This window comes from Xylaria bambusicola, assembly GCF_022495145.1.
Source record: "Xylaria bambusicola strain CBS 139988 unplaced genomic scaffold F5B22scaffold_53, whole genome shotgun sequence".
Taxonomy (NCBI): Eukaryota; Fungi; Ascomycota; class Sordariomycetes; order Xylariales; family Xylariaceae; genus Xylaria; species Xylaria bambusicola.
Genome location: NW_025953606.1, coordinates 228,964 through 243,754, shown reverse-complemented (window position 1 = coordinate 243,754; position 14,791 = coordinate 228,964). Strand labels below are relative to the sequence as shown.

The 14,791-nt window shown below is 47.9% G+C and overlaps 4 protein-coding genes across 4 annotated transcripts; 3 read left to right on the top strand and 1 right to left on the bottom strand.

Annotated features, from left to right (window-relative positions):
* The first annotated feature begins 3,591 nt into the window (after nucleotides 1–3,591).
* Nucleotides 3,592–6,320, top strand: F5B22DRAFT_437399 (RecF/RecN/SMC N terminal domain-containing protein). The gene is made up of 3 exons (XM_047971814.1): nucleotides 3,592–3,716; nucleotides 3,806–5,320; nucleotides 5,478–6,320. Exons 1-3 carry the CDS (start codon nucleotides 3,679–3,681, stop codon nucleotides 5,692–5,694), a joined length of 1,770 nt encoding a protein of 589 aa, XP_047827024.1. The 5' UTR covers nucleotides 3,592–3,678; the 3' UTR covers nucleotides 5,695–6,320.
* Nucleotides 6,321–8,029: 1,709 nt separating this feature from the next.
* On the top strand, nucleotides 8,030–8,819 carry F5B22DRAFT_650432 (uncharacterized protein; the record flags this gene model as incomplete). The annotated part of the gene is made up of 2 exons (XM_047979317.1): nucleotides 8,030–8,055; nucleotides 8,138–8,819. 2 exons carry the CDS (start codon nucleotides 8,030–8,032, stop codon nucleotides 8,817–8,819), a joined length of 708 nt encoding a protein of 235 aa, XP_047827023.1.
* Nucleotides 8,820–9,252: 433 nt separating this feature from the next.
* On the bottom strand, nucleotides 9,253–9,755 carry F5B22DRAFT_622658 (uncharacterized protein). Its single transcript, XM_047975979.1, has 2 exons — nucleotides 9,512–9,755; nucleotides 9,253–9,452 (listed from the first exon to the last, which is right to left on the bottom strand). Exons 1-2 carry the CDS (start codon nucleotides 9,661–9,663, stop codon nucleotides 9,449–9,451), a joined length of 156 nt encoding a protein of 51 aa, XP_047827022.1. The 5' UTR covers nucleotides 9,664–9,755; the 3' UTR covers nucleotides 9,253–9,448.
* Nucleotides 9,756–13,121: 3,366 nt separating this feature from the next.
* F5B22DRAFT_639019 (Cdc37 N terminal kinase binding-domain-containing protein) lies at nucleotides 13,122–14,740 on the top strand (the record flags this gene model as incomplete). Its single annotated transcript, XM_047977673.1, has 3 exons — nucleotides 13,122–13,145; nucleotides 13,256–14,557; nucleotides 14,618–14,740. 3 exons carry the CDS (start codon nucleotides 13,122–13,124, stop codon nucleotides 14,738–14,740), a joined length of 1,449 nt encoding a protein of 482 aa, XP_047827021.1.
* Nucleotides 14,741–14,791: the final 51 nt, after the last annotated feature.

The following is a 14,791-nucleotide window of genomic DNA, read 5'->3' as shown; positions in this document are numbered from 1 at the left end:
AAAGAGAAAAAAAAAAGGAACAATTGAAGGGAGGAGGGTAAAGAGGGATGGAGATGACACTTACATTCCCAACAATTGCGAATTATTGTGAAGTCAAGCCGAAATCATACAAGGCCAAGGGATGGTATAATTCAATCAACCTCACATGTGCTCAGTTTGTGGTGATGATGGCACTTATTTCGTTAGCGGCGTCTGTTGTTGTGATGGTGATGTAACCCGAAGTGCCCATTGCCTAAAATGGACGGTGCTACTTGGAACAAGGGCCTGGGTATTCAGAACGAGAAGGGACCAAAAGTAGACCAAAGTAGACACGCGTGGCCGGTCCTGGGGTAGATTGGGATGGATTTAGGTATTATTATGACGATTATAGCAATAATAAACCCCTTGCAGCAAGTGGTAACAGTAGTAACAGTAGCAACAGTCGTAGCTGTGTGGTTGTGTCAATAGAGATGAAGCACATATACCACAAATACTACCTACTACTACTGCTGATTATTATTAAGAGAATAATAGTAGCTGGCTGGTGTTGTTCTTTTGGTTGCTGTGCAGGTACTACTTGAAGAGAGTTCAGTAGCAATAGTCATGCCCAGCTAGGCGCACGGTAGGTAATACGTAGTAGGTAGTAATAGGTACGATGGGATGGGTATGGATGGGTTGCGCTACTCGGCCTAAGATCCAAGGTGGTCCAAGGTGGTCCAAGGTGGTCCAAGGTGGTCCAAGGTGGTCCCAAAGGTGGTACGTGCGCACCACGAGCGAGCGAGCAGCGGCAACAGCTGGTCACAGGCGGGAGAAAGAAAAAAAGAGGAGAGGAGAGGCCGGAGGTGTGTGGTGGTTGCTGGCTGGCTGGGTTCGGCAGTGGAAACGAAATGCAGCTCGAGTATGACTTTTTGGAGTCGGCGCGCCAGTCCCTCTTGTATTTGGACTGATACTTTTATAGGTAGCTGCAAGGATGGCTAATGGGGGTCGCCGACAGGGGTGCCTGGTGGGTCCTTGCATTTTCTGCGTGTCTCGCTGGTCCGAGCTCCTGCGCTCTGCCCTGCCTTGCCTGCAGCCATTTATGCCCACCCACCGGTACCTCCCGCTCTATCTGGATATTGTACCTCTACTGTTGCACTTGCATACATTAGGTACCAAGAATTTGCTATACCTAAAGTATCTACGGTAACTAACCATACCTACCTAGGCACACGTACGTGTCTACCTACATGTATCTAACCCGCACCGGCGAGACAAGTCTCTCCTATGTACCTCCCTACACCACGCCCATCTAAATCTAACACTACATCAACTTACTCCAAGTTAAGTTAGTACCCACGCAGGTACTTTATCAGCTACTGTCTCTTCATCTTCTTTTGCCCTCGCTCTGCCTTTCCCCCCAAAACCAAAATCCCCCAAAGACCCTAAAGCCGGATGCCCGAGCACCCTGGCTTGCCGAGAACACCCTCTGTGAGAAGCTGTTTGAGTCAGGGCAGAGCACTATGTACTGGTAAGCCGTCTCCGTTTCAATCGGAAAAAGCAAAATCTTTTTAGAAAACATGTGTTTCGTCAACGCTCATGAGGATTATTATGCCTGTGTTATCGGTGTCCTACTTCTTACCTGAGAGCAAAGGCAGAGAGAGATCTGATACCCATGTAGGTATTGCATGCAGCGTAAAACGTGCCTATATATCCATAATGATGTATACGAATAGCCACCTACATTCATACTTTGTAAATGCCTAGGTAAGCCTGATATGTCGAAGCTTGCTGAGTACGGGATTCGGGATATTGACAGACAAAGTCGCGCAGCATCAATTCAGCCCGACACATTTACTTAGGTATGTACATTATTAGTCCTGCCTTAGCGTAGCCCATTGACTTCTCCGGCAGGATATTGTGGCACGCAGGTATTTTGTTACTTATTGTCTCAGTCTAGGCCACCTGTCGACTTACCTCTTACATACCTATGGAGTACACGAAGTACCTACCTTGATGTCTAACTTTTCTCTCTGTATGTTCATCATTACTTAGATTATCTTTTGCAATGTCATCTACGCCTTTACTTCGGCAGCCTTATGTGGCAGAACTATTGTTCCTCCGTTAATACCTAGACAAGATGTATAGTATATCATGGTAAGGTATCCCGTGAGACGCTTCTTCAGTAATGGTGTTGCGCCAATGGACCCGGTGCTGTAATATACCTAGGTAGGCTCCACTAAGAACTGCACACAACCTAGCAGGCTCTACTGTACTATGTAACCCGGGGGTCAGAATGTGGCTTGGCACCAAGAGCTAGGCATCGCACACAATCCGGAGGCTCTGGAAACATCAGAATCATTCCTCGACATTCGGATGCTCGTGTTTGTCTACTTGTATGAATTACGTGATACATCCCTCCGGTACTACCCGACCTCCAGCTCAGTATATTCGGGACCTAGGAGTAGTAGTAGCAGGATGCTTCAAACATCAAGTAAGCCTTGCAGGCCTACTCCGTCAGCTATCCATTAGCTACATAGATTACCAAGTGCCTACTTATGCTTGGTACAGTAGTCACCTGGGCAGCCGGATGTACGTGCATTAGATGCGGCATGATCGGCGGGGGGGCCAATTTCCAGATCAAGATCAGAAATTAACCACTGCGAGCCCAAACCTCAACCCGCTCCGCCTCAATCACGACGCTACAAGTGTCATGATGCTCATTGAATGGGGGAGAGATACATTCGATTGGCATCTCCGGCATTGGAGACCTCATATTAATTACAGAACATAGTAGCAAAAGATGAGACCATGTCATCCCAGCTACCTAGAAATGCTACCTATGTAGGTATTGTAACAGCAGCAGAGTTAGTCATCATACCTGTCATAGGCCGATCTCAGGCTGCCTATATCTCTAGTGTAGGTGCCTTGGACAAGCCCAGACCTGCATCATCATATCGCGATGCGTTACTATTAATAACCATTACCTACCGACGTGCGAGCCGAGTGTAAGAAGAAGTTTGGGGAGATGAGTATAGACAGGCACTCATTGTAGCCGCACCACATATCAACATGAGAGGATCAACATGTTTCATTCTAATGGATGATATGAGTGTCTGGTAGATACAAGCTGGAGACCAGATTGCCAATGCTATAGTTGATAAGACGGAGATGACTATGAGGTAGATGTTCTATATAGGTGGACTACACGATCATACATGGAACTGTTGAGTTGGCAGCACAGCCACAGGTGAAGAGCAGAAGACAGGGCTGACTACCTCTTACACTAGGTACCCAGGTTCAAAGCCCAGATGTGCTACCTAGTATGGAAACAGTCCACGTCAAGCCACGCTCTGTCATTGCCCGTTCCTGAATCCACTGTCCATGTTTCTTCAGCCAACCATATGCGCGCCATGGCAGCCCCGTATCTGCCCGTACCTGCCCGTACCTTAGGGACTTTCTGCACCTAAGCCGATCCAGGGTAGCTCCGCCCTGGGACGAAGTACCTAAGTGAGTGAATCGCTCCCCCACACTTACCGTCAGCTCTTCGCGCTTTGGAAACGCGTCCGCAAATACTTACGTGACAAGCCATCGCCAGGTCCATTTGTGCCTCAACTGTCGTCGCACATCGCTTCTTACCCAGTATTTGTACTTTCATGCATATCGCGACAATTCTTTGAGTACGAAAAACGCGCTGCCCGTCCGGCAGCACTTGTCGCGACCATGTATATCAAGCAGATCATCATCCAGGGCTTCAAAAGGTGGGTGCGCGGGCAGGCGACCATGATACTCGTCCAAACGACTGAGCAACCCCTTTATCATTGCGCTTTCGGCGCTAACGAAGATGCAGCTACAAGGACCAGACGGTCATGGAGCCCTTCTCACCAAAAACAAATGTCATCGTCGGTCGCAATGGTTCGGGCAAGAGCAATTTCTTTGCCGCAATTCGGTTTGTCCTCAGCGATGCCTACACACAAATGAGTCGCGAGGAGCGTCAGGCCCTACTACACGAAGGCTCCGGCTCTGCAGTCATGTCTGCCTATGTCGAGATCATATTTGACAACAGTGACGATCGATTCCATACCGGCAACAAGGAGGTTATTTTGCGCCGGACAATCGGTCTTAAGAAAGACGAATATTCCTTGGACAAGAAGGTCGTCACCAAAGTTGACGTCACGAATCTGCTAGAGACTGCAGGTTTCTCTAAATCCAACCCATACTATATCGTGCCCCAAGGCCGCGTCACCGCACTGACCAATATGAAAGAGTCCGACCGACTGAATCTACTCAAGGAAGTTGCCGGGACACAAGTCTACGAATCTCGTCGAACCGAGTCTCTCAAAATCATGACAGACACGAATAACAAGAGAGAGAAGATCGACGAGTTATTGGACTACATAAAGGAGCGGCTGAGTGAGCTAGAGGAAGAGAAGGAGGAACTCCGAGGCTATCAAGATAAAGACCGAGAGCGACGCTGCCTCGAATACGCATACCATCGCAAGGATCAAGTTGCAGTCGAAGAGGCGCTCGAGGAGCTCGAAGAATCACGCCAAGGCGGCCTTGAGGATACAGATGAGAACCGTGACGCTTACAACGCGGGCGAGAAAGTCATTGCCTCACTAGATGCTGAGATTCACAAACTTCAAAAGCAGATGGAGCTTCTGCGCATCGACCGCCGACAGCTAGAAGAAGATAGGCGTGAAAATGCAAAGGCGCGGGCGAAAGCTGAGTTAGCCGTCAAGAGCCTATCAGACAGCATGTCGGCTCAGGAACAGGCAAAGGAGGAACACGCGGCGGAATTAAACCGTGTCAAGACAACCATCTCATCCAAAGAAACTGAGCTCAAAAAGTTAATGCCGGAACTGGAAAAAAGGAAGCGGAAGGAGGCGGAGGTAAGACAGGCTCTTGATACAGCAGAAGCTGGAAGACAGCGACTCCTCACGAAGCAGACGAGAGGCACGCAATTTCGTAGCAAATCGGAACGAGATAACTGGCTTCGAAAGGAAATAGACGACCTCAACATGACCTTGGGCACACAGAAGGCAACACGTCTTGATGCTGAGGAGCAAGTTAACAATATCCAAACAACTATCCGGGAATTGGAGGAGGAAATCGAAGCTCTGCGTCAAAAGAATGGGGCCTTCGGTAGCGACCGAGCTGCCCTCGCTGAAGCGTATAACAAAACCAAGGACGTTGTTCATAAACTCCAAGAGGAGATAAAGCAGCTTCGTAAGAAAGATGATACCCTAGACAAAGAATTGCTGGACGCACAGGAGGAAAAGGTTAAGGCTGAAAATGTTCTTCGAAAGAGCATGGACTCCAACACCTGGCTAGGTTTGGAATCGATCCGCCGACTCAAACAGAAGCACGATATCCCTGGGGCTTATGGCACACTAGCAGAGCTTTTGACCGTCGATGAAGCATACCGTCTGCCTGTAGAACAGGTTGCGGGTGCCAGCTTATTTCACTACGTCGTGGATAATGATGAGACTGCCACATTCTTAGTCAAGGCTCTACAGAAGCAAGCTGGAGGTCGAATCACATTTATGCCGCTCTCAAGGTTACAGCCAAAAGCAGCAAAGCTTCCAAACGCGCAAGATGCGATACCTCTTCTCAACAAAATCAAGTACAACCCCGAATACGAACGGGCATTTCGTCAAGTTTTTGGCACTACCATTGTTTGTCGTGACCTCACTATCGGTAGCCAGTATGCGAAAAGTCATGGGGTCAATGTTGTAACTCTGGATGGCGATACGACAAATAAGCGTGGTGCCATGACTGGTGGATACATAGATCCCCGAAGTTCACGACTGGATGCTTTGCAGTCCTTGAAGGAATCGAGAGAGAAATATGATGCGTTAAGAGAAGAGGTATCTGTGCTTCAACGGGAACTAGAAAAGAAAGATCAAGAAGTCAGCCTTGCACAGGGTGAGGAGCGCAAAGCAGAGCAACAGCTTCGACAGATGGACAATAGTCATGGCCCCCTTCGCGCAGAGTTGAACACAAAGAACAGCCAAGCTGCCTTAGCAAGAGATCGGCTTGAAACAGCCATTGGACGGCGTGACCTCGTTGACAAGAATATGAAGGAATTCGGTGATATTCTACATGCTCATGAAGCAGAGCTGGCGTCAGACTTTAAGAAAGCTCTCACAGCTGCAGAGGAGCGGCAATTAGCAGAATTTGGTTCTAGAGCGCAAGAGTTTCAGAAGGAATGGAATGAGGCCACCGCCAATCGGCGAGAGCTCGAGAACCGCAAGAACAAGCTTGAGCTTGATTTACGCACCAACCTTCAACTGAAGCTCGATCAACTCACCAGCCAAGCCATTGAAGGTGCTTCTAGTGGAAGTGATGATTTAAGGGACGCAAAACGGGAGTTGAAGAAGGCGCAGAATGCAACGGCTCTCGTAGAAAGCCAGCTTCAGGAGAATGATAAGCAACTCGACTCTACAGAGTCTAAAGTGACGCATCTAGAAAAACAACGAGGTCAAAAGGAGGAGGAGCTGCAAGAGATTGCAAGGGAGATCGCCAAGCAACAAAAGAGAATTGACCGTAATATCCAGAAGAAGGCATTATTAACGGCACGAGCAGCCGAATGCGCAAAGAACATTCGCGACCTTGGTATCGTGCCTGACGATGCCTTCAAGTACGAACGTTTCGATGCTAAGACGGTAAGCTTCAACCTTCGTTCTCTTCTGACCACAGATGGCATAAAACTAACGGGAAGAACAGATCAGCAATCGTCTCAAAAAGGTGGCCGATGCTCTCAAAAAATACAAACACGTGAACAAGAAGGCTCTAGAGCAATATAATAGTTTCACGGTACAACAGGAGCAACTTATGAAGCGGCGTGAAGAACTTGACCAGTCACAGCAATCTATTGAAGAGCTTGTACAGCATCTAGATCAACGGAAAGACGAAGCGATTGAGCGCACGTTCAAACAAGTCTCGAAAGAGTTTGCCACCATCTTTGAACGGCTTGTGCCAGCTGGCCATGGTCGCCTAGTGATCCAAAGACGGACAGATAGACGTGTGGATCCAGAGGAATCGGAGGATGAGCACCGGAGGAGCGTGGAGAACTACACCGGCGTCGGTATCAGCGTCTCATTCAACTCCAAGGTGGCTGATGAGCAACAGCGTATTCAACAGCTATCTGGTGGTCAAAAAAGTGAGTGGTTTAAGGAGTGATCTGATTTACTTTCATTCGGCAATACTAACCGTTACCAGGTCTTTGTGCCCTTTGCCTGATCTTCGCCCTCCAGCAAACAGAATCCAGCCCTATGGTTATTTTCGATGAAGTCGACGCTAACCTTGATGCCCAATACCGTACTGCAGTTGCTGGACTTCTTCAATCCATCTCAGATACTGCAGGAACACAATTCATCTGCACTACTTTCCGGCCAGAAATTGTTCATGTGGCTGACAAATGCTATGGTGTCTTGTTTAGAAACAAGAACAGTACGATCAACTGCGTCAGCACAGAACAGGCCCTAGACTTTGTTGAGGGCCAAGCACCGAAATAGAAAAGGGATAGCACTTGTGCGTGTAGAACATGTTTCTTTTGGGGCGATGGAGTTGCAATGGTGGTTTGTTACCCTTTGTTGTATTATGCCATAAAGGCTCCTCGCCTAAGTGATGAAGGCAGGCAACCTTGGCTGCTTTACGACTGCATATAGCTTACGTTATTATTGATGTTTATGAGACCGTGTTACAATTGAGTACCTAGTTTTCATTCATTAATAGTATAGGATTCTATTAGAACAAAGTTTTCAAAAAAGACTCATTGTTACTATTGGTTTTGCCTAGAAGGCACGGCCTAGGATGGAAACAATAAAGGCATGAAGTCTATTGTACTAGTAACAATACATTATGCTCGCATAAGTAAGTATATTGGGTTCAGGTTTTTTAGGTTTCCCAAAACCTTGCTTCAGAAGTTACGTTTCTTGATTTCTAGGACACGACGTGTATTAATATTGAACATCACGCCGGCCCAGGACCAGTCCGTCTTCCCATCCACTTCGTTAACCACATACACATTCATCTTCGGCCATTAAACAATTGTGTCACACGTATCACCATGGGGAGGAGAACCAACAACCTATAGTAAGTCCCTCGAGCTCTTTAATATCACCCGCTCGGATTTCTATTCCTCTTCTCCTATGACGCAGTACTTACGAGTATCTAGCTCCGATATTCTGTGGCAACCGTCACCCCCGAGAGTTGATTTCCCACCGATCATCTCGCCGCCCAACGCAGCGGAAATCATCGCCTCGCTACCGCCCATGGACTTCAAGAACCCATCGAGCGCCAACGACGCCGACGCCGACGCGCACAACGCAGCCGTCCTCGCGGTCCGCGGCATCCAGACCACGGCCACGGGCATAGACCTGTACGTCCTCGCGGGCAGGGCGCTCAACAACAGCCCCATCGGCATCACCCCGAAGACGCCCTTCACGCCTTTCTACTTCTTCTTCTACGGCTCGCTGCAGATCCCCGAGGTGATCAACTGCGTCTGCGCGCTCCCGGAGGACTCCCTCGTCCTACGCACCGACGCAAGCCTCAAGGGGTGGAAAGTACGGATGTGGGGCGCCTTCCCGGCCCTCGTGCCCGCGTGCGAAGACGATGACCCTGTGAAGGGCGTGGCGTGGTTGTGCGAACACCCGGAGCAGGTCGCGAGGTTGTGCGAGTACGAGACTGATGCGTATCGCATGGCGTATTGCAGTGTCACGCTCCCGAGAGAAGATGGGGAGGGGGACGAGGTTGTCGAGGATATGCGTACCTTTGTTTCTACGCTTGAGCCGGATCAACTTGCGCCCGGCGAGTTCGATAGGGATGCGTATATGAAGCGTACAGGTTGGGGTCCTTGAGCGGCCTTTCGGGTTTGTTTTTTTTGGTTTTTTTTTCTCTTTGTGTGTTAGTTTGTAGAGGCTGAGTTCATAATGACGGGGGGTATGGGCGCTGCTTTTGACGTTTGAGTCCGGGTTCTATAGAGGGATATAGACATGGATAGCCTATGCCTAAGGTGATGAGAAATGCAGAATTAGACAGTGTGTACTTTCATAATAAGACTTATTTTTTTCTCCCAAAACTACTTCCACTCCTCTAGCGAACTGCTTGTGTTCCTCCAAGGCAAACTATTCGAAACGATAGATGACAATGAATGTGTAGGCATGATGAAATGCAGATCTATAATGTGGTATGCGCCTAGTGTTTAAACACGTAATGCAATATCTCGGTCCAGCCGAGCTATTTCTCTTGTTGATGCCCTTTTATTGTACATGCCTCTTTTTTGCAGAGAGTCTCTAGGGCCGTCCTGTCCTTTTTGTGTCCGTTGTCAAGTTCTAATGCAATGGCCACCCCTCTCATATGCCTAAGCAGTACCTATGTTGGTCGATAGATATTTCCAGCTTCCAGTCGTTGCTGTTCATATATGTTGGGCAAAAGTAAAAGGTCTTGCTAGCGCCTCTATGAGCTACTTGATTCGAGTTGCCCAGCTTTAGCTAATATGTGTCGGTCAATATACTGGGAGACCATGGTGGTTTAAAAGGAGGCAACTTACGATGACGATGTTGTCGGTGGTGCCGGCGATGGCGCGGGAGTTGGTGAAGATTCGGACTTCACGGCTGTTGAAGACCCTGACGCACTGCTTCCTTGACCTTGGGAACTCGTGCCATTGATGGCGACTGATACCGCTGCCAGGACTACAACCATTGTGAAAAAAAAGTAGGTGTTTCTTCTGAGATCGAGAATGTGAAAGAATGCAAGTAAAGCTGAAGGTGATGAGATTGTTGATGAGCTCTCTGATGTAACCTGAAGCTATCTGGGCTCATCCAATACTTTATATACATATCTCTACCTGTCGTTTATTCTGTTTTTGAGCCCATCACTATGTCTCATGATGACATGGCCAGGCTTCGACAGCAAGTCGTACGGTCAGATAAGTGACGCTGAGAGGAAGGCTAGTTCGAGCCGAGCCCTAAGCAATCACTCTTCACGATCCTACTATGTGAAGTATTACCTGAAGCAGCATTACAATGTCTTTCGCGTATAGCAACTAGTATTCTCCACAGACGTCAAATCGAATCCGGAGGGGCTAGGACTCGCTGCTTAATCCATTCTCCATCTACATAGTACTTAGTCACTCGGGTTTCAAGGGCCATAATTTGCCTAAGTGACGTTTGACGCATTGTGGCGGGGGAAATCTACACCGGCGGCACAGGTTCCCTCGCCCTAGCATGCCGACGGCCGAAGGAGATGAGGATGGTGGTGAGCAAGAATCCAATCAGACGTCCTCCCGAGCATGCGGTTGTCCCGCTATCTTTCCATGCAGCCCATGCAGCCCATGTCGATCAGATGTCCATAAGGCTGAGTCCGCGATGGCATCTCCTGAGCAGAGACCTTTTGCCGCCCCGGATTCCGTTGATTCGCTGTGGTGCCGATGGCTGAGCGGCAGTGCTAGGCCGGTTTGGGGTAGTTAGTATCAGGTATCTTGGACGCACCTTACCTAAGTTTCCCTTTTGGGGGCGACTTCCTGTTTGAGTAAATCGAAGTAGACATGTTAGGGCAAGTCACCTTTTTCTCACCACTCCCAGACTAAGAAGCTACCTTCAGCTACCTTCTTCAAAGCTAGTGTTTCAGGGGTTCAGCCCCATTATCTGTCAAACCCACCACGAATATATCGACTTAGGAATGCCTTGGCGCGGGATGGGGGACTCAACTTCCGTTATATATAGCATATACCTGCTGAGCAGGGGCCTTATCGACGTATTAATATAAAAGAGGCTTGCTTCCTTACGAAGTACGGCGTATTCAGGCACCTTAGTCAAAGAGCATAGAACCCGCTATAAAGTGTATCCGCTTATAGGGCTACCGGTAGGTTGCTGTATACTTCCTATAATCCTAGTTGTGATTCATCCGTCATAATTAGTCTCATTAGGCAATCTAGCTAAAATTACAGAGGATCAGAAACCTTATCTCGACTGCCAGAAGAAATGAGAAGAGGCTATGTAGGGCAATAATTAGTATAATTCTTCTCCGGCGCCGTAGCGGTGCAACGTTGCAATCCATTTTACGTCCCTTGCGGGATATTATTACCTATTCTATTATTATTCGAGAATGCAAAGCCTTACCGGGACAATATAGCCATCTGTACATAGCAGACGTTGTTCGCGTAAACCGTTTGGGGCTCCGTGGGTGGTGAGATTCATTCATATAGACATGCCTTGGCGGGTGACCTGATGTGTGTGACCCCACTGTTCAACATTGCTTGATATACCGTATTACCTCAGATTATCCAAACAACGTGCCGTTGAAAAAATCGAGGTAGCGCAAGAAACTATTTTCATTATTCTCAACCTTAGTACCAAATGAAAGACCATTTCCCTAGCAAATTCTGCCTTGTTTGGGGAAAGACTGCGTTACATAATGACGACGCATTGGTTGGATAATCTGAGATAGGTAATATGGTAGACAATCACTATGCATATATCATGATTGAAAGTTTGGGTCACCACAACCTACCAGTAAGAGAAGCCGCGCGTCAGAAGTAAACCTATTTAGCCACCATGCGAATACGTTTTCGTTTCCTTTGCGGCTCTTTTATAAGCTATAATGGTGTCATTTGATGTGGGATATGCCTTCTACACCTGGAGGTCAGAATGTCAGCTGGGTAGAAACGCTTGGCAGAGCTGAAACGGAAACGCTTGGTAGGGCTGAAACATATCATTGCGGCGCATCGTGCAGAGCCCTCTCTTATGAGCTGAGCTTCACAAGTTCATCCCATGTGCTAAAATGTGCCGTAAGCAAAGAGCTTGTGGCTGGAACTTAGTCATCGTTAACATGGCGCATGAGAAACAGGATTCTTGATACCGGTACGTGTGAGACAGCAATGTTTTCCCTGTGACAAACACAACACTACATAGAACTCAAGGATAGGATGATCATATTTTGGTCTGCCATCATTTGTTAACAACACAGCCTGAGAACAATACAAGCCAACAATGCAAGGCCTGAGATTGATATTCCTAGAAAACCATTGTCTTCCATTACCCAAGCATGATTCTTGGCTACCTGAATATTCGCGTATTCCTTCCGTTCTGCATTAGGTAGTATAGGCTGGAACATTTATGTAATGAATCCTCATCCACGTGGCCGCCTATAACCCCACGACATAGATCGATCGCATCTAGCATAGTACGGGCCAGAAATGAACCCCGAATCCCTTCGTCTCACCACTTCTTCCTCCCCACTTCTTCTCACCACTTCTCGTCGTATTTATATATAGCACTAATTAGAGATCACGTACCTAGCTACGTCGCGTTTGCGCAGCAAGAAATTGAGGTAACTGCTGAGCCACTCTAGACTAGGTAGGGTATATTTTTATTCTTTACACGATATCTGCACAATATCGCCTCTTGTGCTTTCTTCACTTACCTACCTACTGTAAGTGGTATACTTAGAGGAATCTCAGGGGTGTTGATCGAGGTATGACATAAGTACACCGCGTAAGTACCATCTGGCATATGTACCTACCTAGTCTGTCGCCTAACTCTACCTAGGTAGGGTCTGGTAGGGGCGGATGGAGGAGGCCACCTACAGGTTCTTATATTCTCCAAGTATCTAACTGCACGTAGTGTACTTACTCTAAGTTAGCAACGTTAATTGTACCCCTTTCCCTCCCAAGTTCACTGCCTACGTAGGTTAAACCTAATGCCTTTATTACTTTCATGCCTTATAATTACCTAAGTTAAAAATTTAACCTATAATGAACCTTCTATGATCTTTAACCTTAAGTAACCTTTACGAAAAGCGAAGATATACACAGAACTTGAAAATCAGAGAGTTTATACCTAGGTAATTTGTTTCTAGTCTCTCCAATTTAGGTAAGGCGGCGGCCAACCTAGGCGGTCTCAGATGGAGGGGTAGCATTGGTTGCATGCCAACACCCCGCTATAAAGGTCTGTTGGTCGGTCGGTCGGTTGGCAGGTACCTAGCCAGGACTAGAATATGCCAGAACAATGCCACGAGACATACATTCAACATCCCAGATTTCCCTACTTACCGGTAGTCTATATTCCCACAGAGAACTTGCTAGTCTATGAAAACTGTTATTACGAACGCTCTATTCCCTCTTATCGGTTTCTTACTAGGTTCGTCTAGCTGAAATCGAAATGCCTGTGGATTATAGCAAGTGGGTAAGTGTCGAGGCGCATCATTCCCCTGCGCTGCATCATTGATATTTCGAAACCCCGAGGCTACAAGCTATGATGCAAGGCTAATCATAATGTGTCTTCTCCTTTCACAGGACAACCTGGAGCTCAGTGATGACTCAGATATTGAGGTTCATCCAAATGTCGACAAGCGCTCCTTCATCCGCGCCAAACAGAACCAGATTCACGCCGAGCGCCAACAACGCCGACATCAGATCGAGACTCTCAAGTACGAACGCATAATCAATGATGGCTTGATAAAGCGCATCTCAGGGCTCCTAGCCGCGCTCAAAGCGAATGCTGTCGAAGCTCAAACTAACGAAGCTGAGGTGGCTTTTCGGGCCGTTATGAGCTCTGCTGGTAATCCCGAAGATGACAAAGTACCTACACCCCCTGAAGGTGTCCACAACAACGCTGGCGAGTCGCCTACGTATACCAAAATGATGGCCGTATTGCTGGACCAGGTAAATACTACGCTCAACGAGAAGAAGCCAGAAAGTCGCTACAATGCCATGGTCGAGGAGATAGAGGGCCATTTGAACAAGGTGCAAGATTTACAAAGACAATTGTTAGAAAAGTTAGCAGAACTAGAGAATGAGGAGAGACGTAAAATCACAAGCGAGAGCATCCACACAGGGTTCGACAGTTCCTACGTCGCAAAGTCTACACCGTCTACATCAGGGGAGAAGAAGGACGACAGCAAAGTTGAGCTCTTGAATCCTAACTTCTCTGCGAGCAAGCCTGGGGAGTCAAAAGGGACATCGGCAGCTGATATTGAAGATGATGACGCCGAAATTGAGGCCTCTCCCGACGCTCGCAAATTCGCGGATATCAAGGCTAGCGAATATCGGGAAAGCCATGCCTTCATCACTGCACACCCCCACATCCTGTCTGAAAAGGAGACCGATGGTATCCTCGTCATGGCTTTTGACGCACAATTGCAGAATAAAGACGATGTTGCACGAAACTACATTCACCAGGCGCTACTACTCCAATACTGCCGCTCTCTCGGCAGGGATGGCGTTTCGCTTTTCTTCAAGCGCATCACGACAAAGGGTCACCAAGCCCAAGATGTATTCTACAAAGATGTACAGGACACATATTTCCGCATCAAGGGCCGGACGTCGGAGATCAACGCACAGCGCGCTGCCGAGGGGGAGTCTGGCGATGTAGAGCAGATCCAGCTGCATGCAGTTGAACCAGGCACGGAAATCAAGATCCGGATCCCCGCCGAGAATAGTGAAGAGGAAGCCGAGAAGCATGGAAGGCAAATCTTCGAGCGCTTTGCGCCGGATATGCGAAAAGCCCTGGAGTCCGGCAGTCTAGATAAAGTAAATGAAGTTCTTGGGAAAATGAAAGTTCCAGAGGCCGAGGATGTTGTTGGTCTTTTGAGCGAGGTAGGTCTTTCCGGTATCGCTTCATCAACTCGCACATTGATTTATTAACTATCGTTGCAGGCTGGCATTCTCAGTTTAGAAGAGCAGATTATAGATGCTACGACTGACGAAGGCAAAAAGAAGGTTAAGGAGATGGAAGAGAGAGCTGCTTTGGAATCGTCGTACGCAGATGACCCCGAGTAACTGTAGCTTTCACAATGATCGATTTGGCCTCCAAGCAGCGCTGGGCGATTC

What these genes read in the sequence shown, in the direction of transcription:
- F5B22DRAFT_622658 (XM_047975979.1), bottom strand. Translation starts at nt 9,663, where the DNA reads ATGGTTGTAGTCCTGGCAGCGGTATCAGTCGCCATCAATGGCACGAGT.
- F5B22DRAFT_437399 (XM_047971814.1), top strand. Translation starts at nt 3,679, where the DNA reads ATGTATATCAAGCAGATCATCATCCAGGGCTTCAAAAG. An exon ending in ATCATCCAGGGCTTCAAAAG is followed by an intron (nt 3,717 to 3,805) that starts GTGGGTGCGCGG and finishes ACGAAGATGCAG; the next exon opens with CTACAAGGACCAGACGGTCA. An exon ending in ATCCGCCGACTCAAACAGAA is followed by an intron (nt 5,321 to 5,477) that starts GCACGATATCCC and finishes GCTCTACAGAAG; the next exon opens with CAAGCTGGAGGTCGAATCAC.